Genomic DNA, 26,557 nt, shown 5'->3' on the forward strand with positions numbered 1-26,557 from the left:
AAGCAGCTCTGCAGATTACCGCGGTGGGCAGGAGCCCAGGAAGCAATTACTTCCATGAGTGCAGAATCATTCTGATTTGCTTCTAAACGAGGGGCATTTCAGAAATCTTCAAACTCCTGCTGCAGTGGTTAAAGAAAAGGAAGTTTCCGGATGCAAACACTCAATTACTAAGAAGAAAACCCCATGGGTACAGAAGACAGCAATCAACCTCTCCCAATCTCCTTCTGTTCCTTCCAATGAAGTCGGCATTTTTGTCTTTCCTGGCCCAGCTGGGCTTTCAAATTCTTAAATTAAAAGCAAAAAAAAAGGCCTTCCCATTCCTCCTGTTAAATGGACCTCCAGCAGTTTTATTCTAAGTAAAACTAAGTGGATTCTTTAAAGGGTGATGATTCTTTCTAAGGCTTGTCTAATGAAGATCTTGACATCAGTGGGCAACCACAAGTCTCGAGGTAAATATTTACCACCCAGCAAATTCTAGGTTGTGATGTTTTGGGTTAGATCCCCTAAACAGACTATGTTTTCATATAAAGCTCTTTTCTATCCATAGATAGGAAAAAAAAAAAAAAAAAACAGCATGAGATGAAAAACCAGCACTTCCCCCATCAAATGCCCTCTGTGATTTCTGTAGAAATTATCTGTAGCTGCTCAGTCACTTGGATCTGTTTGGCAACAGAAAGCAAAGGTCTATTCCAAAAGCATAAGCTCTTTTTACTCTCAATTACACAGGCTAGTGGGGGGCTTGCAGCAGCAGAGCAAAACGCAAGTGTGGCTGGAAAGTAACTCAGCAGATCTTCCAGTTCCACAAAATTAGTGTCCGCGCTGTGATTCGCCCCTGTTACCCATTTCCCATTCATCATCAAATCCTGGCAATTCTAGCCTCAACACTTCCCAATGCCTTGGCTCAGCTGTTCCCACTCTCACGGTTTTCCTATATTTTTTCCATAACCTCCCACCACCTATAGAAGAAACTTCCAAGTCCTCCATGTGGTCTCCTGGGCCATCAATCCACAGACAGGCCACTGTGGCCCACTCCCATGTTACTCCCTTCCAGTTCATGAGGAAGTTTCTCTCCATGACCAAAGTCAACTGAGGCTCTTCTGGATTCTTCTCAACTGGGCCAGACATTTGGGCTTCCATGTACCTCTCTTCACTGTTCAATTCTAGCAAGACTCCTGCTAAGTCAGATCAGTAGGACCCCATCCCTCCACAGGGACTCACCCTCCAGATCTCATCGAGTTCCTTGTCCTCACCATCCCCCAGGGGATGGCTGATCACACCAGCCTGGCTTCAGCAAGAACCCTGTTAGGTCCACTGAGCCAGAATCCCCCTAATCCCTGACATTTCCTCCTAGTTATCTGTCATCCACTGAGCCCAACCCGGCTCCTGGGATGTACATTCCCACTCTGCCTGTTGTATTTGGAGTTGAGCCTGGTTCCACACATGTCTTCCACATTCATGGGTTCCGTGCCTGTGGATCCCATCAATCAAAGATTAAACATATTTGAAAAAAAAAAAAAAAAAAACTGCATCCACACTGAACATGTATAGACATTTTTCTTATTGTTATTCCCTAAACAATGGGGAATAACAAGTTGGTGCTGCATTTGTACTGCATTAGATACAGTACAGAGAGGTGCACAGGTTACATGCAAACACTATATACCCTTTTATGAAAAGGACGTCAGCATCTGCAGATTTTGCTGAGGGATTCTGAACCATTCCCTGTGGATACCAAGGTATAGCTGTACTAAGTTCTTTTCTCTCCTACTTGTTACGGTTTAGATATGAGCTGTCCCCCCAAAGCCCTGTGTTAATGCAGGAATTTTCAGAGATGGGTGCAACGACTGGATTGTGACCACTATGACCTAATCAGCTCACCTTAGTTTGAATGGACTAACTGGGTGGTAACTGTGGGCAGGTGGGGCATGGCTGGAGGAGGTGGGTCCCTGGGGGTACATCTTCCCTGTGTCCCCTTTCCCACTCTCTCTGCTTGCTGGTCACCATAAGCTGAGTAGCTTTACTCCACCAAGGCTTTTGGCTATGATGTTCTGCCTCACGCAGGCCCAAAACAATGGAGTTGGCCGACCACAGACTGAACCTCTGAAACCATGAGCCAAAATAAACTTTGCCTTCTCAAAGTTGTTCTTGTAGGGTATTTTCATAGCAACAAGAAAACTGGCTAACACAGCATTGCAGTGGTTTTTCTACATAAAATCTGCTTTTACTGCTCAGCTACCATCCAGTTCTGATGCCACTGCAGGGCAGCCATGTGGATCTTTGCTCCTGGAATGCACCTCACTGCTTCTCAACTCTGGGTCTGCTTACCTGCTGTCCCCTCTGCCTGGAGGGCCCTCTTCCCCCTTCCCTTCTTGTCTAACCAGTCCACTCCTCCCATCTTTCTGGATTCAAGTTTGCTATTGCTCTCTCAGGAAGTCCTCAGCACCCTGCAGATGGCCCTGCCCTCTGCCTCCAGAGCATCCTGAGTTTGCTCTGCAACACATTCCCCACCCCCGTGAGCAACATGATGCTCGAATTTCCTGGGGAACACATTCCATCAGAGCAGACACCATGCCTGTCTTGCTCCCTGTGACCACTCTTTAATTCTAGGATGCACATTTTTTTTTTCACATTTTAACATTTGGAAACTGGGATGCATCGTGGAATCAATGGCGTGTCACAATTTAATGGTTAGCACTGTTTCTTTCTCAACAAAACATAACAGTGGATCTTACACTTGGCATCTTTTTCTTTTAACTCTTAAAAAATCATTTTATTGATCTTTTACCATACAAGATACATTCAAATTATATCCATTTGAAGTGGTAAGATCACGGCTAGAAAATGGGTCACCCTGTAACAAATCTGTTTACAAAATCATCAGTGATATCTTAAGGTTTAACAAAATTTGGTATGTCCCTGTATCTCCTGGGAATAGGGTCTAGCTTATAGAAGCAATCAATAAATATCTATTAAATACACACAGCCCTGCAGACATTTCCTGAGGCTCCAATATTAGTTTTTGCTACATAAGAAACATACCCTAACATTTCAGCAAAAATATATTGTTTTCTCATGGATCTGCAGGGTGGCTACATCCCTGCTGGCCTCAGTGGGAACACTTTCTGGGATATGGGGTGAATTCAGGTCTGGTCCACCTATCTCCACGTTCTCCTGGAACCAGTGGCTCTGCAGAGCAGGTTCTTCTTGTGACATATCACCAAAATGCAAGAGCCCACCCAAAACTCAAGCACATTTCCAGCCCTGATTCTATTGATGGTCTGCCAACAAGTCATTGATTAAGGCAAGCCTGGAATCCATGGGACAGGGACGTTTCCTCTGGCCAGTCTATCAGGCCATCGCACAGAGGGATAGCATGAAGAACTGGGCATGAGAATCCATCCCGGCATGGTGGAGGAGCAGGGTGGTGCATGGAAAGGAACACCAGACTCTAGGTTTCAAGAGATTTCAGCAGTTGCTAAAGGATGGTTCCCTCAATGAACCATATATAACATGCTCCTGGCTGCAACGTGAAGGGCACAGAGTCCAGAGTCGGCAGTGGTGGCCAGAATCGGCGACCCCTCTGCCCTGCAGCCATAAGGACCCTTTCTGGTGGGTTCTATCAGCTAACTATATACCTAGTCACTGTAAGTCCAGGCCCCAGTGAGACACGAGGATGGTCAGCTGGGACACTAGGATTGGAGGATGGAAGACCCAAGTCCAGCGTCCAAGTTGCCTGGAAAGCAGACGTGCGGGTGGGTACTGAGGGCTACTGCCTCTGCTGATTCCTGATTCAGGGCTGTTGTGAAGGCAGAATTAATGAGGTGGGCACCAAGCGCAGAGGATGAACACCTGAAATGCAAGCTGGGAGGTGCCCCACTAGCCCAGGATGGCTCTACCAATCCCACACGGCAGGCAGACCAGCGTCTCTCCTGGAGCGGGATCTTCTCAACTCCTACAATTCCCACAATGCACCAAGCCTTTCAATGTCTCCCTTCACTTAGGTTCCATGCTTTGATCATCTCCAGCAATTTCACATCTCTGTTCCTATTTCTACAGTGGCACTGAGATGTGGCTGTGCCCTCTTCGGGTGTCATTTCCTGGGAACTGTATTAGTATGCGAGGGTTGCTGTAACAAAATACCAAAGTCTGGGTGGCTTAAACAATAGAAATGTGTTTTCTCATGGTTGTGGAGGCTTCAAGTCCAAGGACGAGGTGTCAGCAGAGCTGGTTTCTTCTGAGGGTCATGTGGGAGAATCTGTCCCTTGCTTCTCTTCTGGATTCTCATGGTTGGGTAGCCCTTGTCGGTACAAGAATCATCTCAATTTTTACCTTGATGATCTCATGACATTGTCCCTCCATGCATGATGTGACTGTTCAAATTTCACTTTATGTAAGAACTCCGGTCCTATGAGATGAGAGGCCCACCCTTCTCCAGCATGAACTCACCTCTGCAATCATCAAATTTCCAAATAAGGTCACATTCTGAGGTACGGTGGACCAGAACTTCAGCCTATGAATTCTGGGAGGGAGGAACACCATTCAACAAGGAGCCAAGGTGGCTTCTATTCCCTGCATGTGTCACAGGGCCCGGACCATGGCAGGCACCTTCTTGTTACCTGCCTGCTGACAAAAACGCCCACCCTAATGCACACTCTCAAAAGCCCTGTCCTCTCTCGCACACCCACTTCTGCAGAAGAAACAGAACAAAGCTGTCGCTGTTCGCTTCTGGGGAGGTGCCAGGCCCACAGCCAGCCTTCCAAATCCTCCCGAAGCCTTATCATCAGGACACAGCAAGAGAGATAAAGAACCTGCAGCCCGATTGCCAAAACGCTCCACGGCCTCGCAGCACCAGGGGCTTTCCTAAAGAGGTCACCTTCCTGGCACAGCCCCATCACCACGAGGTAGGAATGAAGGCGGCACATCATTCTTATGAGGATGAAGAAGGACACCTGCCGTCTTCACGCTCCATCTCCCATCCAGCGCCCACAAGAGCTGGGTGGATCCCTGGAGCACTGAGCCCAGGTCAGTGACACAAGTCTGCAGCATCACAGGACGATGAAGAGCATCCTTCCCACCTCAGGTGACTTGAGTTCCTGTCCTGCACCTACCACTGGCTTGCCGTGTAGACTAGACCAAGGAAAAAAATCTCAGCATTCCTCAGTTTCTCCATCCAGAAACTGGAGGTGATTACAGCTCTGACCCTCAGGCACGTTGTGACAATGACATAGGAAAACACAAGTTTTCCTGGAGGAAGGCGCCTGGCATCTGTGTCCCAGCACCCTCTATAAACCTCCGCATGGTATCCTCCTGAAGGCCAGCCCTCCATGACCAGAGTCCTTGGAAGCTCCTGGGACTGTGAGGATTGGGGTCCTTGAGAGAGGATTGGTTATCTGATTACCCCAAGTCCTAGAGGTCTAACAAAACAAAATCTGCCATGTCACAGTTCCTGTGGGTCAGAAACCCATGAGTGGCTTGGCCCTGGCTCGGGGTCTCTTGGGAGACTACAACTAAGAGGTCAAGATGGGCTGCGGGGATCTGTCCCTGGACGAATCCACCTCCAGCCTCACCCAGGTGGCTGCTGCCCCAGCTCCTGGTTGGCCTCTAGTCTGAGCCCTCACTGGGCTCCAAACCCCAAGGGCCTCTGAGAGGGCAGCTCATAACAGGACAGTTGGCTTCCACCAGCGAGAACAAGAGAGTCAGCAAGAGACAGCAGTGGAAGAAAAGTCTTGAACTGACAAGCCACCTCTTTTGTTTCCTTTACTTTGTTAAAAGTGAATCACAATTTGCACACTCATGTTCACAACAGCATTGTTCCCAGGAGTCAAAAGGTGGAAGCAATCCAAGTGTTCATGGATCCATGATTGGAGAAACAAAATGTGGTATGTCCACACAGTGGAGTAGTATTCAGCCTTAAAAAGGAAGGGAATGGTGACGTGTGCAACGTGGATGAGCCTTGAGGACATCACGCTAAGAGAGCTGAGTTAGTCACAAAATGACAAATACCATCTGATTCTACTAATATGAGGTACCTAGTTGGAATTATCAAATTAATCAAGACAGAAAACAGATTGGTGGTTTCCAGGGCTGGGGGAGAAGGGCCATGGGGAGTTGTTGAATGGGTTCAGAGTGTCAGAGATGCAAAATGTCAAGAAGTTCTGGAGATCGGAAGCACAGCAACGTGAATACACTTAACACTACCAAACTCGGTCATGGTAATCAATTTTATGTTATGGGTATGTTCACTCACACACACACACACAGAATGCAGGTTCAGATCACACTCACAGGGATGGATCATACCAGGGCATGGATGCCAGGAGGTGGGCACCACTGGAAGCTGCTGCCACATTCGGGGGACATTTTTAAGGTTGCCCGCATGGCGGTCACCCCCAACACGTGCATGGTGGCCCCTGCTAACTCTCAGGTGGGCTCCCCCCAGGGAGAGCTCTGAAGCCACAGAAAGCCAGAGCAAGCCTGCTGCACAGCGATACGGTTCAGAGTGTCTTGTAAACAGGGACCTTTCCAACCAAGGAAGCCCCAGTCAAAAGTCAGTCCCACCCCAGCGTCCTATGCCGTCCAATACGTCCCACAGGGAGGCTGAGGCACAACAGGGCTGCAGCTTCTCAGGCCCATCCCAGCGCCGAGTCCTAACGGGGCCTGGCATTGACTGCCAAGGCCAGAGAAAAAGGCGGCAGTGGAAGAGGCTGCAAAGTCTCCTCTTTACAGAGTCCCCGAATCAGAGAAGAAGCATTTCAAGCACCACATTTCTTTGTCTTGAGACCAGTTTTCTCCACCGCCTCAAAATAAATATCATAAAATATAATTTCCTTTTTCCACATCAACAAAAAGCCAAGATGCATTTTTCAAGGGCTTAGAAACCCAGAGGAAGCAATTAGGACATATTTGGACTCAATGAGCTCATGTACAGAGGTGCTGAGTGGAGAGTACCTGGTGCACCATAAGGTCTGACAATTCCATGTGGCACGAGACCGTATTCTGTCCAGTCAAGATGCCATTGAGACTCTTCAGGAAGCCACTGCATGGAGAGTGGTCTCCCAAAAGCCCAGCATGGGTCAGATTCTCCCACAGCACCCGGGCGTCTTTGCTCAAGCAATAAGAGAGGCGAGTAGCTTTGCATTTAGAGGCTACGATGTGTGCGCGAAGCACAGCCTTAAGTACCAGAGTCATACCCAGTGCAGAACTGCAGGCTGGCCTGGGGCTGCAGCCCTGCTGTCTTAGGCTCACCGAGGGGCAAGATCCCACTGAAGGAACAACAGAAGTTTCTACTTGATTAAAACAAAGATCATAGTATTATTATTTTAATAAAGTATGAATACTTGATCTCACATAACTTAGCCAGGTAGGTGGTGTAATACCACAGTGTGCAAATTAAACGGGGTGAGGACTTGAGAAATCTTTTCTATTCTTCAGCATTCACTGCACCCCTGGTGTGCAGGGCACCATGCTACTAGGTAGGTTCTGCAGAATTCAAGGTCACAATGAGTGTCCCTAAGTAGTCAACGGGGATGCCTTCCACCAGGGTCACCTGAAGTGGAGGCTGATATGCTGATGGCACCTCAGGACATTACCAACTGCCCAAGGGGAGCACCAATCCAGGGCTTGTTGTCTAAGGGGATGTCATTTGAGTACAGAAGGCACAAAGCTGTGATTCTAAGGAAGGATGTTCCACGTTACATATTTGTCAAGGGTTGGGCTTCCTAGGTACCGTCTTAGGTACCCTCAACTTTTTCTATAAATCTCATGTTTGTAAGAATGGAATAAGGAGAAAGAAACAGAGTTTATGAAAGGTAGCTTAAATCAACCTATGCAGGGACCAGTCATTCCTCCCAAGGGGAAAGACAAAGTTCCTCAGCAAAACCCTTGGACAGGAGGATGTTGCCAAACCGTGAGCGTCCCTCACCGCCTAGTCTGCCTCGGGAGCCCTTCTGCCTAACACCTAGGGGTGCTGTGGGCAGGAGAGCTAAGATACACAGACACACAGGACACTAGGGGAGAAACAGTATTTATAGAAAAATGTCCTCAACCTCCCCCCCCCATCAATGCTAATATGTATTTGACTTTGTGATGTGGGTCCCCTTTTGGGACCTAGCACCAGCTAGACTCTGGCATCTGTTTTGATTTCATTTTATAAAAATTTGACTTTGTGTCAAGGCTAGCAATATCCAGAAGGTCAGAAATTCCTAGACAAATGGCAAGATTAAAACTCTCTCCAAGGTCAGTGGAGGACAGTGGTACTCAGACTGAGTGTGCATTAGCATCATCTGGAACATTTGTTAAAACAAAACACAGACAGCTGGGCACATCCTCCAGGGGGGATTCATTGGGTCAGGAGTGGGGTCCAGTGCATGCCTTTCCAAAGAGCCCCCCATGGAGCAGCTGCCGCTGGACCGAGGGTCACACCCAGAGAAGACCACTGGGCAGGGGAGACCCAGGAAGGGCTTTGCCAGGCAGCTTCCCGCTCTACCAAGACTCATCTCCTTAGCTGTTCCCCGCACCAATCCTGGCAAAGTCTATGCTGATACCATTTTGTCTCATCTTTTCTAATCACTAAAGAAATACATGCTCACTGAACAAGGGTCAGTAAGTAAGAAAGGCACCCAGTCAGTCTTAGCGGAGGCTACAGCCTCATCCCCCATGTGCCTCCCAGGTTCTCTGACCCAAATCCCGTTTCCAGCCCCAGCTGCACCCTTTTGTTTCCACAACACAACTCTGAAATCAAAGGCCTTGATGTGCAGCGGGCCCTTTACACAAGAGGGAACAAAGTAGTAAACAGACACGAGGGGGTGGGAACTGAGTTAACTCGGCCGTAATCAGAGAGATGCAGACCACAGCGTTTGGGGAGGCGCTCATCCCATACTTAGTAAGAGGGAGGAAACAAAAAACCAGCAGCAGCAAATGTCTGTGATGCTACGGTACAACTGACAGGCTCAAGTGGTGCCAGCAGCAACGTACACTTAAACAAGATCAGACAGCTGATGGCGAAAGGTAGCCAGGACCCGCCAGGCGGCCCACTCTGCAGAATTCATCCTGAAGACATCATTCAATGGGAAGAAGGGCCCCCAACAATGCAGCGACTCAGAAAACCACAGCAGAGCGAGACAGAGTGTCACACAGCTGGCCAGCTGCAATTCTGAAGAGGAAAGGTAGGAGTGACGTTCAACACGTGAAGAATACCAAGCACGGAGCAGTGGGCACGGCGTGGTGAAGACCCGGTTCACGCGCACCTACCGCACCAGGTCTGCAGGGCCACGTGAGCAAAAGCTGCCCTGGCGGTACTTGGAGGCGGGCATGGGGGCGTCCTCCCGTGCCACATGGGTGGGCCTCTGTGACAGCCACGCTGCGCTGGGGCCGCTGCCCAGTGCTCCCTGGCGCCTACCTTGAGAACTTTCGCAGCTCTCCTCGTCGCTGTTGTCCTGACAGTTATTCTGCCCGTCGCAGAGGAAGCTCTTGTCGATGCAGAGGCCGTTCCTGCAGTGGAAGCGGGCGGTGGAGCAGAGCAGCGGGTTTGCTGCTGTGGAGAGAAAAGAGGGCAGGTCACCAGGGAGGCCAGCACGTCCCACCCCGGGACCCCAGAGCCTCCTCCAGCCAGCCAATGGCCAGGACAGGACAAGGCTTGCTCTGCCACTTTGCAAGCGTTCCCCGCCCCAGGTCACCGTGCTGCTGCCTGAGACCAACCAATGTGACCTGAGGTCAGTGGTTCACCTAGAATGTCAACCCCTAGGCTGGCCTGCAGAACCTGGATCCATGGACTCTTCCCTGGCAACTCGAGAGTGGAACAGTCAATGATAGGAAACTCAGAAAGAAAAGCAAAGCTGGAAGAAGTAACTGAGCCAGAGGTCAGAGGTCAGAGGTCCCCAGGAAGAGATCACATGATCAAGCCCAAGAGCTAGCAGGATCCTTCTGGTTCCTTCACTGTAGACCAGCCCATTAATGCCTCATTTATTCTTTAGGACTCACTAATGTAAACCCAGTGGTCTTGATTTTTTTCCTTGCTGCCAAAAAAAGCCCATGGGCCCAGTAGGTCAGTGACCATTTCCCAAAAGCTCCTCCATGAGGCTCCCTGTTCTAGGTACTTTCAGGAACTTTAAAAAGAAGTGACAGCTCTGAGCTCTGCCTTCAAGCTAACAGGTGGTAAATGGTCAGTGTGAGGTCAACACAAAACTACTTAACAAGCATAAGCAATGCGCACAGGCAGACCGTATCTCTACAGCCCAGGACACCATGCTTCCCCGCTCCTCACGGTGCAGGCCACACAGGGCTCACTTCAGGGCTCTGTTTCAATAAGCTAAGGAGTGGCACAGAAATGACTCCAACCCAGCTCTGCTATGTATTCACTTTTTAATCTTGGGCAAATCACTTCACTTCTCTGAGCCTTGGATGCTTTGTCTATAGACAGGACTGGCTACATCATTTGACGGATGCAGAGCAAACTGAAATCGGGGGACCTGCTATTCGAAAATCATTATAAACCTCCGTGACAGCGAGTGCAGAGTACAAAGGCAGGCGTGGCCTAACCACTGGCCCTGTATGACTCCAGGAGTCGCAGACCCATGGCTCTGCAGACAACGCTACAGCACTAACTTGAGCATCAAGTGGTATCTACAAGATAAAGCGCAGGGCCAAGACGGGCACACAGCACCAGCTCAGGCAAGGGTACACTGTCCCCGTGGTTGTGTGTCTTAGGCACACAGGGCATGGCCTCCTGCAAGAGGGACAGGGGTAATGATGAAGAGGGTTCACCTTGGCCTCAGGTAGTGAACTCAGCCTGTACCTGAAACTGCATGTGGCAAGCCCAGCACAGAGCGGAGGCCAGGCCCAGCCCTGGGAGCTGCTATGGGCTCAGTACATCAGCCCTAGTGCCCTGCAAGGTCCTCCAGTGCACGGGGGCAGCTGTCATCTCTCTGCTCCACTGAGCTACTGTTGGGTAGCACGCAGATCACAGCTCCAAAGACTTGGTGGACTTCACGGGGCTGGGTACGCTGGAAGCACTGTAGCCTCTTTTTATTTTTTTCACACTCGACATAAGAAGTTTGATTTGGAAGGTCAGAGGAAGCAGAGGATGGGGAAAGATGGAGCTTGAGGTTTTGAGGATGCTCAACTAACCTAAAGCCAGACAACCTTAGTTCAACTCAAAAATGGAAGATTGGATTATTAAGTTGCTGTGGAGCCAAGAATGGCTCCACTTGATCAGGCTGAAACCAATGTCTGACTTCAGCCAAACCCAAATGGGGAAGCCCAGAACCACAGATCACATTGGGTTTTGGTCCAAGGCAGCGCTCCAAACCCTTCCGGCCATCAGTACCACCATGGTGGCCTTCAGAATCTCTGGTACCTTGTGGGTCACGTCTATCTAGCCAAGGAATCAGGAACAAGCAGCTCATCAAGGACTGCCTTGGGAAGGCACCTAATCACTCCAAGGTGGGCCATCAAGTCTGCGTAAACACCCTAGTATGAAGCCCAGCTTTTTCCCCTTTAGTCTTAGACCCTTTCAACCTCACGAGCTTTTCCACGGGAAAAACGTCAGATGTGTGTGTGTCTTCATATATATACAGACATACTACATATGTGTATATGTTTGAAAACCAAGTCACAGACTAGTTTGAATGAATATAACCAAAAGGGAATAGTAGCCAGAATATGTGAAGAACTATTCATCAAAAAAGAGAAGACCACTCAATAGAAAAATAGGCAAAGGATTCAACCAGGCAATTTGTAGTAAGAAGAATGGCAAATGGTCAATAAAAACTTGGGAAAACAATGTGTACTGTCACCAGTAATGAAGTGGCACTTCACACACCTGGGACCAAACAGATTTAAGGGCTTACAATATAGGTTGCTGGCAAAGAGAAAGTCTCGTGGACTCTGAGTGGGAGTGAAAATTGGCAGGACCACTAATTTAGTAATATCTAGTAAAGTTTAAGGTGTGTACACCCTACAACCCAGTAATTTCACTTTCGGCTATTACACGCTCTAGAGCCCTTGAACAAAGATGTTTGCTGAAGCCACTATTTGTAAAACAAAAAAAAGAGAAATGACCCAAATGTTCATCAATAAGAGAATAGATGCAATGTGCCACATTGTACCGTGGAATAGTCTAAAGCCTGAGTTGGCTTTTTCTCTGTAAAGGGACAGATAGTAAATATTTTAGGGTTTTGCTAGTCACTGATTTGTCTGTGTTCTAATGACTCAACTTGGTCACTGGAGGGCAAAGTAGTCAGAGATAACTCATAAACAAAGGGCCATGTTCCAATAAAACTTTATTTACAAACACAGACACTAGGCCAAATGTGGTCCACAGTCCTTAGTGTGTCAACCACTGTTGTACAGCAGTGAAAAAATAGAATGAACCAGTACCATGGTGGATAAATCTCATAAATACTATAGTAAGTAGGGAAAGCAATGAATATAATTATATAGTGCTGTACCATTTATATGAAGTTACCCATGCAAACAAGAAACGTCATTTGTTATTGAAAGAAACAAAACATACAGAGAAACAATGCAAACTCAAATGCCACAAACACCACCAAGTTCAGGGCAGTAGATGCCTTTGGAGAGAAGGGAGTCTGATGGATCCGAGAGGGGCCCACTGCAGACTTCTATTTATATTTGGTAACATTATTTTTAAAATCTGCAGCCAAGACCGCAACGTGCAGCATGCTTCTCGAAACAGGGTGTTGAAGATACAGGTGCTCCTTTTATTTTACTTTTAAAAGTTTGCTAAAGTTCTTAAGAGTCTCATCTTTTCCGCGAGCACTGGACTTCGGTTCCCTTGGTTTCCTTTCCTCTAGTCCACCAACAGCTACCTGAAGATCTTTGACAGGTGTACCCTTGGAAAGTGCCACACCTGGGCTCCACCCGGGGTCTCTCCTCTGTGACTCCACAGGCCACAGAAAGCCCTAAGACTTGAGCCTCGTTCCCCACCCCGCTGCAGGGTAGAGGAACAGAGGGAGAGAAGGGCAGAGAAGTACACCCCAAACGCAGCAGCGAGCCAGACAAGGAGGGCTCCCGTCAAAACCCAGGTTCATGCCTTCAAACCGCCAGGAGTTCACAAAGAGCGCTCCGGCCTCCACCTCCCGCCGCACCTATTGATTCCCCATTGACGTAGGTCCCACCAAGCCTCCACTCCCAGTTCCCAAGGACAAAGCAAAGGAGAAGGAGATGGGAGGCTGCTTGCCACCCTGCAGGCAAACTGGCATCAAGAAGGAAAAGCTGACAACTCTCGGTGGGGACATAAAGCCTTAAAGAGGCAACCCAAGAATTCCAAAAGCCTAGCACAGCTTTAAAAGCAACTGGAAAGTTCTACAAAGGAGTCAAAGGCAACCTTCTCCACTCCCCCCACCTGGTGTCATAGCCTGGTCTAAATAAAATGTTCCTAAGGGGGACCCTGAGCTGCCAGCAAAAGAGGCAAACACGGACAAGAGACTTGTCAATGACAGGATTCAAACACACAAAGCTTAGTTTCTAGGCAGATTCACTTAACCAGAGGGGCAGATCTCCCCGCAAAACCCCAGATAATTCAGGCATCCTTACGTGTATGCCAAGGCTCAGCTAGACGGGCACCAGGGCACATGGCACCTCAATGGACCAACCTTGGAGGCTTTGGTGACCAGGGCTCAAGGCTCAGGGGTTTCTGTGGCCCGTGGGGACTCCCAGGGCCTGCAAACAGTAACTGCTCAATGAACAGAGAGGAGACACTACATTCTACAGGATGTTATGGTCCAGAATCTTTAGTAATATTTAATGTGCTCCAAATGTTTCTGCTTTCTTTGTCCTTGCTAAGTATTGCTTACTAGTCATTGAAAAAAATGTATCATTTTACTCAGTTAACTAGGGAGAGGAACATTGTTATCCCACTGTATTTATTTCACCAGAGGTAGAGAAAATTATCTGTGGAGTCAACTTAAAAACTCAATTGTAGGCTCTGAAACTCCTTGGGTATTATTAGCACGAGAAATACAGGGCTCTAATGGTCTATTTCCCAGCCCACAATATGCAGGCAAGAGAGAAGGAGGGAGGCGTGAGTTAAGGGAACCACTTAGTGGTTAATTAAACTGGCGCATCTACTTGGACCACATCTAGAGGAGTGGACCAAGGGACCACTGTGGTCACCCAAAAGCAGCTGAGCAGCTTCAAGACAGGAAATGAGGCACTCTGTCTCCAGCAGGGCATGGTAAGTCCTCTTTCATTACATAAATGGAAAACTCCTTGTCACTATCCCTGCAAAGTCCCACCTGCTCCTCTGTCCAGCAGGGGCTGACTCTCAACTGGTAACTCTGGGAAGTTTGTCCCCCCAGCCCCCACTGCCCTGCAAACCACACAATTGGGGAGATGGTGCTACACCAAGCTTTCCTCTTCTCCAGGACCGAGGGTGCCCAGCCCAAGGCACCCTGAGTAGGTGCTCACTATGTGCTTATTAATGTGCATCAGTGTACTGGTTGAGTTCAGACTCTGGGTTGATATCCCAATGTGTCCCAATTATGTGACCATGACAAGCTGTTTCACCTTTCCACATCTCTATTTCCTTATGTAGAAAGGGGGACAATAATACCACCTACCTACAATGAAGTTATCTGCATAAAGCATATGGAAAGGGGTACACAGTAGGTGCTCAATAAGTGCCATTGGTGGTTCATATGGCCCGGGCAGCATGCACATCTCCCAGCCTCGCCTGGGTCCTCACCCTGGAACTCCCCATGGACTGTATTTTAAATGGTTCCCATCCCCCTAAGCTCATTTCCTCCAGCAACCCTGACTAAGGAGCCCAGAGGGAAAGTTAGTCCCCCATCCCAGAGTCCCACGGCACTCCCCACTGTCAGCTCCATGTTATCACCGGCGCAGATGAGGATGTTTGCATCTCTTACTTGAGAATAAGCTCAAGGATGTCAGGGTCTGTGTCTGACCCATCTTTGTGTTCCCTGCAGCATCTTGCGTGGTGTCTGGCACAGAGATTGTGGAAAGAGGATGAGAATCTGAAAGAAGGTAGGAGCTGGGGTTAGTGAGCAACGTAAGGCCAAATCCACTCTCTGGGTGCACACTGGTACCCACAAGAGGGTTGAGACGTCCACATTTTAAGAACACATCCTGACCGTGGGGGGGAAGGGAGGCCACCAAGTCGGCCTGCTTCCTCGCTCAGCCCTTTATTTGATTAATTACTTGATGCATTCATTCAACCATCAGGTATTGATTATTTCCTTAAAATAAAGCACTCTACTAAACACTGGAGATAAGGCACGACCCCATCCCTGATCTTAAAGAGCTTCCAATCGAGACAGGGAGGCAAGTCAATAGGGCATGGAGAAAAAGCAAGAGAAGTCCTATTTATTGTATGCGATTTACTGCCTGCTCAGGTTGAGCCTGCAGCATGCCTGGCTGGAACACAGCACCATCTCAGGGCTGCCACAATCCAGGAGGGAAGACAGAAAACCAACGGTGCCGAGAGTGGAAGAGAGCAAAGCACAGGAGGCAGAGTGCAGAGCTATTTCTCACACGGGGGTCAAGGCAGGCACCCCTTACAGGCGCCCTTTGCCTCAGGAAGGCTCAGGTTCAGGTGGGAACACACTGGATGACCCAGGCCAGCCCTGGCAAACCAGGAGTCTTAGGAGACTCAATGATGCCCCTTCAGAGCACTGGGGGAAAACGTTCTCCCATCCAGATTCCCAGCTTGCCCAGGCCAGGCTGAGGGGCGAAGAGAAAAGGTAGGCCCTGACCTTGACGTCACAGAACTTGCGCCAGCACTGTGGGCTCTGTGAACGACAAAACAGGCAGACGGAGGAGACCATTCTGCTGGGCTGAGGGGTCAGGCAAATCCACCCCCATTGAAGAGGTGAGTCCAGGGCATGAATTCGCTATGGTGGTCACAGGCACTCTGCTGTCCTGGTTCACGGCTAGCATCCCCACCCTCACCGAACAAGGATCCTAAGAGCCATGCTGGCAGCGGACTTGGGGCCTCACTCCAGCGGGGAAGGTCCAAGCACAATGGAGACGGAAAGGCAGACACAGCCGAGAGAGAAGGGAAGAGAAGGGAGAGGAGACCCTCAGCACTGTGAGACTCCAGAAGGAAACCCTGGTCCTGCCAATCCTTAGTCCTGAGAGCAAAAAATGCAAACGCTGGAAAACCCAGGATTGTTCAGTGGAACGCTGAAACTGGGACTCTGGAAGTTACCTGTTAAAGTCAAAAGTCACCCAGCAGTACCACTCCTTTATCTTTCATTTGCCATCTTATTAGGGGATTTTTCCAACACATGCAAAAATAGAGGCTGGTTTGATGAACCCCAGGTGATCACCTGGCTACCACAATTATCAACTCGCAGACAGATTGTTTCAGTCCTACCCCTGATGGCCCCCGCTCCCCTGGTGGGGCTGGCTCAAAACACACCCAGACAACACGTAATTGAATCTTTATACACTTCAATACATATTTCTCAAAAGTACAGTTTTTAAAAAAAAACAGTTGCAATACCATCCTCAAACTTAAAAAATTAACAATGCTTTAATATCATCAAATATCCAACCACAACTCAAAAACCACCAATTACTTCCACTTTTTTTTTGAACACTTGGTTTACTTGGAATTAGGATGCAAACATGATCCACAGACTGCACTTGGTGAATTTATCTCCTCGCCTCTTTGAATCCATGGTCCCTCCCTTCCTGTAAGTTTCTTCTTAGAATTTACTTTTGGATGAAACTGGGCCCCTGAAGAATTCCCCACATGGTGGATCTGGCAGTTTGCCTCCCCCTGGGATCATTAACGTGTTCCTCTATGCCTGAATTTCCTTTAAACTAATGGTTAGATTTAGAGGCTCAGGCAGATTCAGCTGGGATGCTGTTGGCAGAAGTACCTCATGGTGGTGATGTGTGCGCCAGCTGCCTTCTATCCGAAGGAAAATAACGCCCAGGGATCTCTCTCTTTATGCTGCTAAAACTGGCTTTGGGGAGATTCCTGTGACAGGTCAGAGACAGGAATCTCACCTCCCTCTGGCTCTCCTCCTGAATGCAGCTTTAGAAGCCAGGCCGGGATGCATGCAGCAGCTATCTGTACACTGTAAAGTTATTTGGAGCAGGCCAATTGGGGAAAAAAACCACAATCTGAATTATCAGCAAAACAGTGGTGAATTTACCATCCTTTCCCAGTGTTCTTGGAGTCTCAGAAACTGGAAAGAACCACAGACAGAACAAGAAGAGAGAGGATCTTGAGGGTCACCCCATAAAGATGTTTATGAACTCCTAGACTGATCCCCAAGCTGCACAAGAGTGGATCTGGTCCTAATAAGTGCACCAAAGATGTTGAGAATGAACTCACACAGACCACTGCGGGTGCTCATGCAGGGAAGAGCCACATCGTACTGCAAAAACAGTTTGAAAACTATTAAAACCACAACCCACAGAGGGTAGAAACATGTAGTCTGACCCAACCAGTCATCTGCCTACTAAAACAAAAATATAAGCATTCTCCATGGGATTTAAACAGGATCCAGAATGTCAATATAACAAACAAAATACCCAGAATATAATCTAAAATCACTTGCCACCTGGAGAACCAGGATAACAAAGACAACCAACCAATGCTGACACCAGATCACACAGATGTCAAAATTAGATGATGAAGATTTTAAAGCAGCTATTTTAGGAAGGCTCTAACAAGCAATCCCAAACACGTCTGAAACAAAGGGAGAAACACAGTCTCAGCGAAGAGACGGAAGACAGAAGAACCGAAAGGGAAAAACATAGCAACTGAACTTAAAGCAAAATCCATCACCAGATAAGCTTGAAAGTAGAGAGATGACAAAGGAAAGAATTAGGAAAGAATTACGGAACTTGATGGAGTAATCGAAATAATCCAATCTAAACAAGAAGAAGCAAAATGACTAAAAGACAATGAACAGAATCTCAGGGACTCGTGGGACAATGATAGAGGATCTGACATCATTGTCATCAGAATCCCATAAGGAAAGAAAAAAGAGGACAGGACTTTAAAAATATGTAACAGTTGAAAATGTACAAAGTATACCAAAAGACCAAACCAACAAACTCAAATAGCTCAGGGAACCCTGAATAGAATGAACTGAAGGAAATCCACACACACAGAGTCAACACCGTGATCTAAATGCTGAAAACTAGAGAGGAGGAAAAGAAAAAAAAAAAAAGAAAAAAAACCTGCCATGCATAACCTTGGGGAAACTATACATTTCTCTTTGGAAACCAGAGAAGCCGTTCGGAAGAGGCACATCTGAAGTACTTAGAGAAAAGAATTATTAACCCAGAATTTCCAACACCATAAAAAGATCCTTCAGGAATGAAGGTGAAATAAAGACATTATCAGAATGAAAACTGAGAGAATTTGTTGCCAGAAGACTCACTTTAAAAGACTTGCTAAAGGAAGTTCTTCAGAAAGAAATGTAAAGATGCCAGGAGACTTGGAAAATCAGGAATGAGGGAAGGAACCCAAATGGTAATTTACTGGGTAAATATGATATTCTCTTCTCAAGAATCCCTTAAAATACACTTGAAACTTTGAAGCAAAAATTAGAACACCATCTTGTGGTTTTCTTTAATGAACGTAGATGGGCGATGCGGCATCTATAACGACATGAGGCCTACAGAGTCAAGTTTCCACATTCCATTTGAAGTGGTGCGATAACGATTCAAAGTTGTCTGAAAGATCAGCTGGCGGTTTCAGGAGTTTTCAGCCTGATCCGTCAATATAAAGTTCCACATCAATTTTTCACCCAAGGGTCTCAGCTGCCATTGAAGCCCATTAACGGGATCCATGCTTCATTAGAGGTTAGGAAACAGAAATACACGCTTTTTTGTTATTCTTTTATTAGTTCACATTCCTACATAAAAAATAACTTTCTTAAGTCCTCCATCTGGTTACTCGAAGGTGCGATGCATCTAAGAAAAGTAAGATAAGTGTTTGAGCCTTTTATTTTCCAGTCTTCAAAAGAGAGAGTTAGAACCACAAATTTTAAAGGGTAGATGTGAGAGAAAAAGAGGCTGGCTTAATCCCCAGTGACACAATCTGGGATGGGCATTAATGGACTCACTTGGACAACTGAAGACCAATATCCAAACATGGGAGTCTTACAGTGTCCTTAACTCTGGCAAGGGGCACAAGGACAACACAATCATTTTTGAATATCCACAGTATAATAAGTCACACTTGCTTTTATTGTCACTGGATCACTCGTGTGTGTGTGTGTGTGAGTGCAGCATGTCCAGCTTAGATTACACGATCTCATGACAGTAGGAAGCTGAAGCCAAGCTGTCCTCACTTCCTAAAGGACTAAATAAAATATATAAATATAAAAGAAGTATGTCCTTGGAGAGCCCAAGTCAAAGGCAAAATCCTAATAATATGGTTTTCTCTTTAGTTACTTGCACTTTTGTTTTAGATCACTGTTGTTTTTAAATCAATGACTCTGGGCCAGCCACAAGCCTAAGTACTTCTTAAATACTATGTCATCTAATTCTCATGACCACCCTGGGAAAGCACCCCGGTTGAGAGACCAGGAAACCACCTGCAAGAAGATTCTACCCACGCCCACCTCTAGCTCCTGTCAGTGACCTGCGTGCCCCCTGCCCAGACAGGTGTCCAACACTCTACCACCCACACGGCAGTCTACTGGCTGTACCAGGCCTCTGCCATCTGAGAGCCAGAGATGACAGAGCAACAGAAGGAGGTACGTGGGGGAAACGTCCTGTGTTCCTACGTGGAGGAGACACTGTGACGGACGGCTCCCTGGAACTGCCCAAATAGCATAGGAGAAAGCTTCCTCCACTCCAGGGACTTAAAATAGGACCCAAAGACCAGGGAAAGAAGATCAGTCTATCAAAACCATCCCTGAAGTCACTAAAACTTAGGTTTTAGAAAAAAATGAATAACACCAGAAAATGGTCACAATGAAGAGCACATCACAAACTGGGTACATTATAGGAGTGTGTGTGTCTGTCTGTGTCTGTGTACTAAGCTGAGTGTGTTCATGTACATATATATACACACATACACATACATACGTGGAAAGAGAGAGTCTGGTGCCAAATGGCTCACACATTAATAGCATTTCACTTGAATTTATGGGATCATAGGCTGTTTGGTTTCTTTGTTATAATTTATTTCATCATTCTTTACCATAATTAGAAGAGAAGAATCTTACAAAACTATGTGAGTGGTGGGCAGGTGGGCAGAGAGGGATGAGGGGGCAGTGACTGGGGACTACTAGGCACTGCGGATTCTGCAGGAGGCTAGGGTGGTAGGTACATGTCATTGTACGTCTCTGCAAACCCACAGCAGGCACAACATCAGGAGCAAACCCTAACATGGACAATGGACGGGGGTGGTGGCATGTGAATGCAGGGTCACCAACTGTAACGGATGCACTCTGGTGGGAGTGCTGACACTGGCAGGCTCAGGGGAGGCGGGGCATGTGGGCACCCCTGTACCTTCCTCTTGGTTTGGCTAAAACCTAAAATTGCTTAAAAACGTAAGTATAGAAAATAAATGAGTACATCTGCTCAGTTCCCATGATGGTTACAAAGGCTCAAGTAGTCTAATAGGTAGGGAGAAAGGGAAGCAGAAATGGTGACCAGAGTGACCAGCAGGGACAAAGCACTTGCTGGGAGAGCTAGAATGACATTAAAGGTGGGGAGGAGACACCTGAAGGTCACAGAGGCTGCAGTGTGAAGTCACTATGGACACGGGAATACTCGCAAGGAAGGGGCTGCATGTATCCAGGTCCATCAGCAAGACTGCCTCGAGGCAAGGAGTGTACAGCAGACGTGAGGATGTGTGTGTCCGTGTGTGTGTCTGTGTGTGTGTGTGTGTGTGTGCGCGCGCGCACATCTGTCTGTCCACATGCTGATACCATGGCCTATGCACCAGGAAAAAGGAACGGGTAGACACAGTCAAGGACTTTGTACTATTCATAATTTTTTCAACAACATATTCGTATAGTATGTATAATAAGCATTTTTAAAAGAGTTCAAAGTAAGAAGGAAAGCAAGCAAGAACATGAACAGAATCAATCGGGTGAGAGTCTGAATGAACCTGGACATGGCTCTGCTATTGATGAGCTGTCTGGGCCTGAGTAAGTTAAGGCACTTCCTGGCTCGAGGCTCCTCAGCTGCTCACTGGGACAAGACACCTGCGTTCGCGGGGCGATTGCTGGAAAGGCTCAGGCACAGTGCACCTAGTAAGACCCCTGATAAGTTGTAGCCAAGCATTTACAGATAAACATAACAAAGCAGCAGCAAAGAACAGGATGTGGGTGAGCGCAGAGAAAGCCCAGCTGTGCGAGAGAAGCGCAAGGGCAGGGATGAGCGGCCGGAAGGACAATCTGGCTGCTGGAAAGACCGGGAGGGGGGAGTGGGGCAGGGTCCTAGGCCTCAGCACTTACTGCAGTTCTCCTCGTCGCTGCCGTCAGGACAGTCCTCAAACCCGTTGCACCGGAAGCGGCCAATGATGCAGTGGACGCCGCTGGCGCAGGGGAAGAACGTGGGGCCACACTTGGATTTAGCTTTGGCTGCAGAGGGAAAAAGAAGACCAACAAACAGCAAGACGTCAATCAGGAGGGCAAGACCTAAGGCCACCTTCTTCTTCCTCCTGCCCACTCGGGATGTGCAGTGTGTCCTTGTAGGTCTACCTGGAGGTCCCCCAAAGGATGCTCACCACCACCACCCACCCCAGATGCCCATCAAGCTCAGGTACCCAGCATCCTCTGGGAAGGGAGTGGCTAATCCTGCCCCACACAGGTGCCACACAAAGGAAGGACTAGGTGAACGGGTGAGCCAATGGGCGATGGAGGGAGCTCGCTTCTCAGGATGCTGAAGAATCCATTGAAATTCATTCCCGGGGTGTCAATGTAATCATAGTTGACATTTAGCAAGTGCTCACTGTACCAGGCGGTGGGCCAAGTGCTTTGCATGGATTATCTCCTCTAATCCACCCAGCAGCCACCCAACGGAAGGCATGCAGAAGATCTAAAGCAATGCCTGGACACTGCTGTCCTCACAAAGGCCTGCTTGCAAGGGTGTCTCCTGCTTGGCTGGAGTCTGAGAACTTGGATTGGGGGAGGGTTCCCACCACCCTAAGTGAGCAGAGCGGCTTCCTGTGCTGAACAATTCATGCTGAACAGTTATGCTTTCCTTTTGGGAGTCTGGACTTTGGGGACACGCAAGACAGAAAGGGCTAATGTGGGCGTCCTAGATTAAAACTCTGGATACTGACTCTCCAACGCACATCCCTGGCAGACACCACTTCACACGCGTTACAACCCACTGCTACGAAATCGAGTGCATCCTGTGGAATCCATGGGGCCTGGTCTGCTCTGGACTCCACTCCAGCCCGTTACCCCCATTGATTCTACTTCGTACCCTTTCACTGAAAGAAATCATGGACAAAGGAGGACCACACACTGGGTTGTGTGAATCGTGGAAAACTGCTGAACTGGGCGTGGCCTTGGGGACCCCCAACACAGAGGCCAGATTCTTATCCCCACTGCATGAAGGCACTCTAAGGATCAAGTGGCTTGCCCAGTGTCACATGGTACTGGGGTGAGGCCCTGGGCACATGCTCCAGAAGCCATGATCCCAATCAACTCAATGGCCCTGCTTCCCTGCCCAAGGCTGTCACTCTTCACAAAAGAAGCCAGACTCCTGCTCCAAAGAAATTCATCTTGCACTCCTGCCACACAGTCTGGACAGAAATGGCTGTAACTTGGGCTTGATTGAGTGTCTGCTACACCAAACAGCTCTGTGGGGTAATGCACTTTCTTGTTAATGGTGCTCGGCTGCTTCGGCTGGTGATTGGGGGGTGTTAAGATGGGATCTGTGGCCATATCCAGGTAGCAGGCTCCACTGAGCAGCTCTCTTGCTTCCTGTCTATAAGGACCCACAGTCCTCCCAGAAGGAAGGGCCATTTCTTTGGAACAAACAGGCCATAAATCTCCTCCATGTTCCTGCCCTTTGTAACATGCCCACTTTGGCAGCAGCTGATTCACAATCAATGGGGTGTGAAGAAGGCCTGGGACGTGTCCAGGTTTTAAAAACCCACATGGCCCTGTTTCCACCTGGAAGAACTGTAATGGTGTTGGTATACCCTTCTCAAAGCACAAACCCCAGAGAGCCCTGCATGCAGATTCTGACTGCTTTTATGTCCTTGAGCAAGTTTCTAAATATTTTTTAACCTGTTTCTTCATCCACAAATTGCAGATGACATCTATTTCATAGGGTTCTGGTACGCATTGCACGAGATGACCTACATTAAGCGCTTAGTACAGAGCATGGTATACAGCAGATGCTCAATTAATGGAATGATTGTGCCATTTATCATCATCTCTAGAATTTTAAAGCTGACTCTTCAGCTACTAAAACTTTTTTTTTTTTCTGATTACCAGAGTTTTAAAAGCTCATTACGGAAGGGCTCCATGAACTGACATGAAATGATTTCCACAATACACTGTTAAGTGAAAGAAAAGGGCAAGAGATCTAGAGTACTTTGTCCTTCATAGAGGAAAAGAAGGGAATCTAAAAAAAGAAAAAAAAAAAAAACCCATGTGTTGGTTTATCCATGCAAAAGAGATACAGGAAGCATAAATCAGAAACTGAACACTGGTCACCAACCGCAGATAGCTAAGAAAGGAATGGGAAGAATGGGGAACTAGGAACAGAATCAGGTCATAAGGACAAGAAAGGAGCATGCCTCTCTGAGTGTATCTATTTGCACAGGTATCTTTGGTCTATCCACCTATCTGCCCATCTATCTCAGTTCACATTCAGTATATCTGTCTACAGACCATCTATCTTAGTTTATTTTCAGTATCTCTATCTGTATACCCACCTATTTTACTTTATGTTAGTATAGATATACCCAGAGGAGGGTCTGTCTTAGAGCTGTGATGATAACACTCCAAAAACAAACAATTAAAATCAATCACATGCTGGAGAACTCAAAATGGGATTTAAACAGTAACAAGTGAACACAACCTCATGGCCCATGCAGAACACCACCACTGAAGTGAGAGAGCTGAAAGGCTAGCCCAAGTCACTCTGTGAAACACCATTCTGACTGGATTTCCATACGGTTAAAGGGTGGGAAACTATACACAAAGACTGCACTACGATTATATTTTATCTTGCATAGGGGCATGGAGTAGCAATTCTGAAACTACCACTTGTGAACACAAGGGTTGAACGAGTAATTAAATATTCTGTCAACTGTATGAGTGAGATGTCTGGCTGTCAGAACAGATTGCTCCTGAGGCAAGTAGACAGGTAAAACCAACCCCTGGGGCTTTGGACTGGAATTGAAGGCATCACTATGAATTGGATGTTTCCAAAAATTAGGTAGATAGACACGTCTACTAGATGGAGAGACAGAGAAACAAATAATAAAAGAAATATTGGTTCAAATAATACAATAAATATTGGTTTGTGGGTACAGAAGGGTATGTGTGTGTGGGGGGGGGGGGTCTGTTTGTTGACAAGGACTAGAAACAAACACGTCCCAACAGCAACAAGCACATCTGCCACCCAGATCATGGTTTCTAAATACCATTCGACCAGTACAGGAAACCAGGCTTCTTGGAGACGTGGCTGATTTCACAGGGGACATTCAGGCTGAACCTCAAGCCTCTTATATTGCCAGAATATAAAGAGGTGCTCAAAATGCCACGGGGGCATGTGGAAGGACAGAGGAGTGCACCTGAACCCCCAAGGACCAAAGCTGGAACATCTGAGCAACAACATACATGCTGATGGCACTGAACTGTAAAACAGAAGATAAAAGGAACACCTCTGAGGCCACCCATACCCAAATTGGTTGACTACATCAGTAAAAGGGAGGGCCAGTTCTTCCAGGTAGAATTCTCATTCAGAAACGTAAAAGTGATGCAGGAAATGGAAAGTAAAGTCGCTATTAAGCAAACAGCGCAGTAACAACTTACAGGGGCAAGAGGTACCAATGGATGCTAAAATAAGAAGTCGGAAGCTGGAGGAGAAACAGGATATTTGCAACACCTCAAGTATCTCCACCATATTCTTAACTAATCACAAAGGGAAAAAACAGTGACTGAGAGCAGAGCAACCTGGCAGGCGCCACCTTAACCATGGCCCACAGGGAGTCATGAGACCTCAACGGCACGGTACCCATGCGGAACAGAGGCCACCACATCACCTCTGTGCTCTACCTGCCCAAAATGTATAATTCAAGGTGATCATGAGCAAACATCAGACACGCCCAAAGGGAAGTAAGTACCTTCTACTGGTGACCAACCAATAACCTCCAAGGCCAGGACAGGCCAAGGCATTTGCATGCTCTGGAGGAGACTAAGGCCCAGAGACTAAATGCAGTGTGGGATCCTGGACTAGAGGGCGTGGACAGATGGACGGAGTCCCAAAGAAGCCCCATGATACAGCTGGTGGCCCTGCGCCAGTGCTGATCTGGCTACCTCAGATGTTAATCATATTAGTGGACAGTGGACCAAGAATCTGAGAACGCTCCGTACTATTTTTGCCACTTTGCTGTAGGTCTAAAATTATTTCGGAAAAAGAAAAAAAAAAAACCCTATGATCATGCTCACTGTGGAATACATAAAAATAAAGTACAGAGCAAGAAGAACATTACCTATAATCCTCCACTCTGAAGCACCCAAAATTAGCATTCTTCTTCTAAAGCAGTTGACATCTTTATGCATATGATTTTTTTTTAATGTCCCAGGGTTTTTTTAATGAAACTTTTTATTTTGAGAAATGTGTAGATTTATATGCAGTTCTAAGAAAGATCCCATGTACCGTTTTCCTACTTTCCCCCAATAGTAACTTCTCATAAAAAATTTAGGACAACCTCTCAACCAGGACGATGATGTTGACACGTCGAGACACAGAGCACCTCCATCGCCACAAAGAGCCCTCGGTGACCCTCGAACAGCCAGGACCAACACGATCCCACTTCCACTTTTCCGTAAAGCCCCCGATGACCAAGAATCTGTTCTCTATTTCTACTATTTTGTCGCTTCAAGAATGTTACATAAGTGGAATCGCACATGGTACAACCTTTGGGGAATGGCTTGTTTTTTGCATCTGGCAAAAGTGTCTGGAGAAAACGCATCACATAATTTTGTAGATTAATTCCCTTTAGAGCGACAACACTAAGTACTTTCCAGAGTTTGTTAGGGCCACACAAATATTTCATCATATTGGTAAACAAGGTTATTTTATCATTTCCTCCATGCTGGGCACTCGGTATGCTTATGGTCTGAATGCGGTTTATCTGCCACAGATTCCTGTGTTGGAAGCCTGGTCCCCAGTAGGGTGGTATTAAGAGGTGGTGCCCAGTGCAAGGTAATTAGGTCACTGAGGCCACTGTTATCGGAACAAGTTAATGCTGGTCTCACAGAGGGAATTAAGTTCCTGTGAGAGTGGATTGTTACAAAAGAGCAAGTCTGACCCTGATTCACTCTCCGGCTTCCTACTTTGCCATATGATAGCTCCCTCCCTCCACCTACACACAAACATTCCAGCCAGGATGTCATCTCCA

At 47.4% G+C, this 26,557-nt stretch overlaps 1 protein-coding gene across 9 annotated transcripts in view; it reads right to left on the reverse strand.

The window, feature by feature from the left end:
• The window catches only part of LDLRAD3 (low density lipoprotein receptor class A domain containing 3), a 223,884-nt gene that overhangs the window by 96,496 nt on the left and 100,831 nt on the right, over nucleotides 1–26,557 (reverse strand). For 6 of the 9 annotated variants that reach the window (XM_079104395.1, XM_079104392.1, XM_079104398.1 and 3 more), the window contains exons 3-5: nucleotides 21,420–21,545; nucleotides 14,886–14,993; nucleotides 9,398–9,532 (exon numbers count right to left, since the gene is read on the reverse strand). In XM_079104395.1, the coding sequence (XP_078960521.1) occupies nucleotides 9,398–9,532; nucleotides 14,886–14,993; nucleotides 21,420–21,545 (369 nt within the window). The remainder of the gene's footprint in view (nucleotides 1–9,397; nucleotides 9,533–14,885; nucleotides 14,994–21,419; nucleotides 21,546–26,557) is intronic. The other 3 variants (XM_079104400.1, XM_079104393.1, XM_079104396.1) reach the window with 2 other exon arrangements.

This window comes from Sciurus vulgaris (assembly GCF_902686455.1).
Source record: "Sciurus vulgaris genome assembly, chromosome: 11".
Lineage (NCBI taxonomy): Eukaryota > Metazoa > Chordata > Mammalia > Rodentia > Sciuridae > Sciurus > Sciurus vulgaris.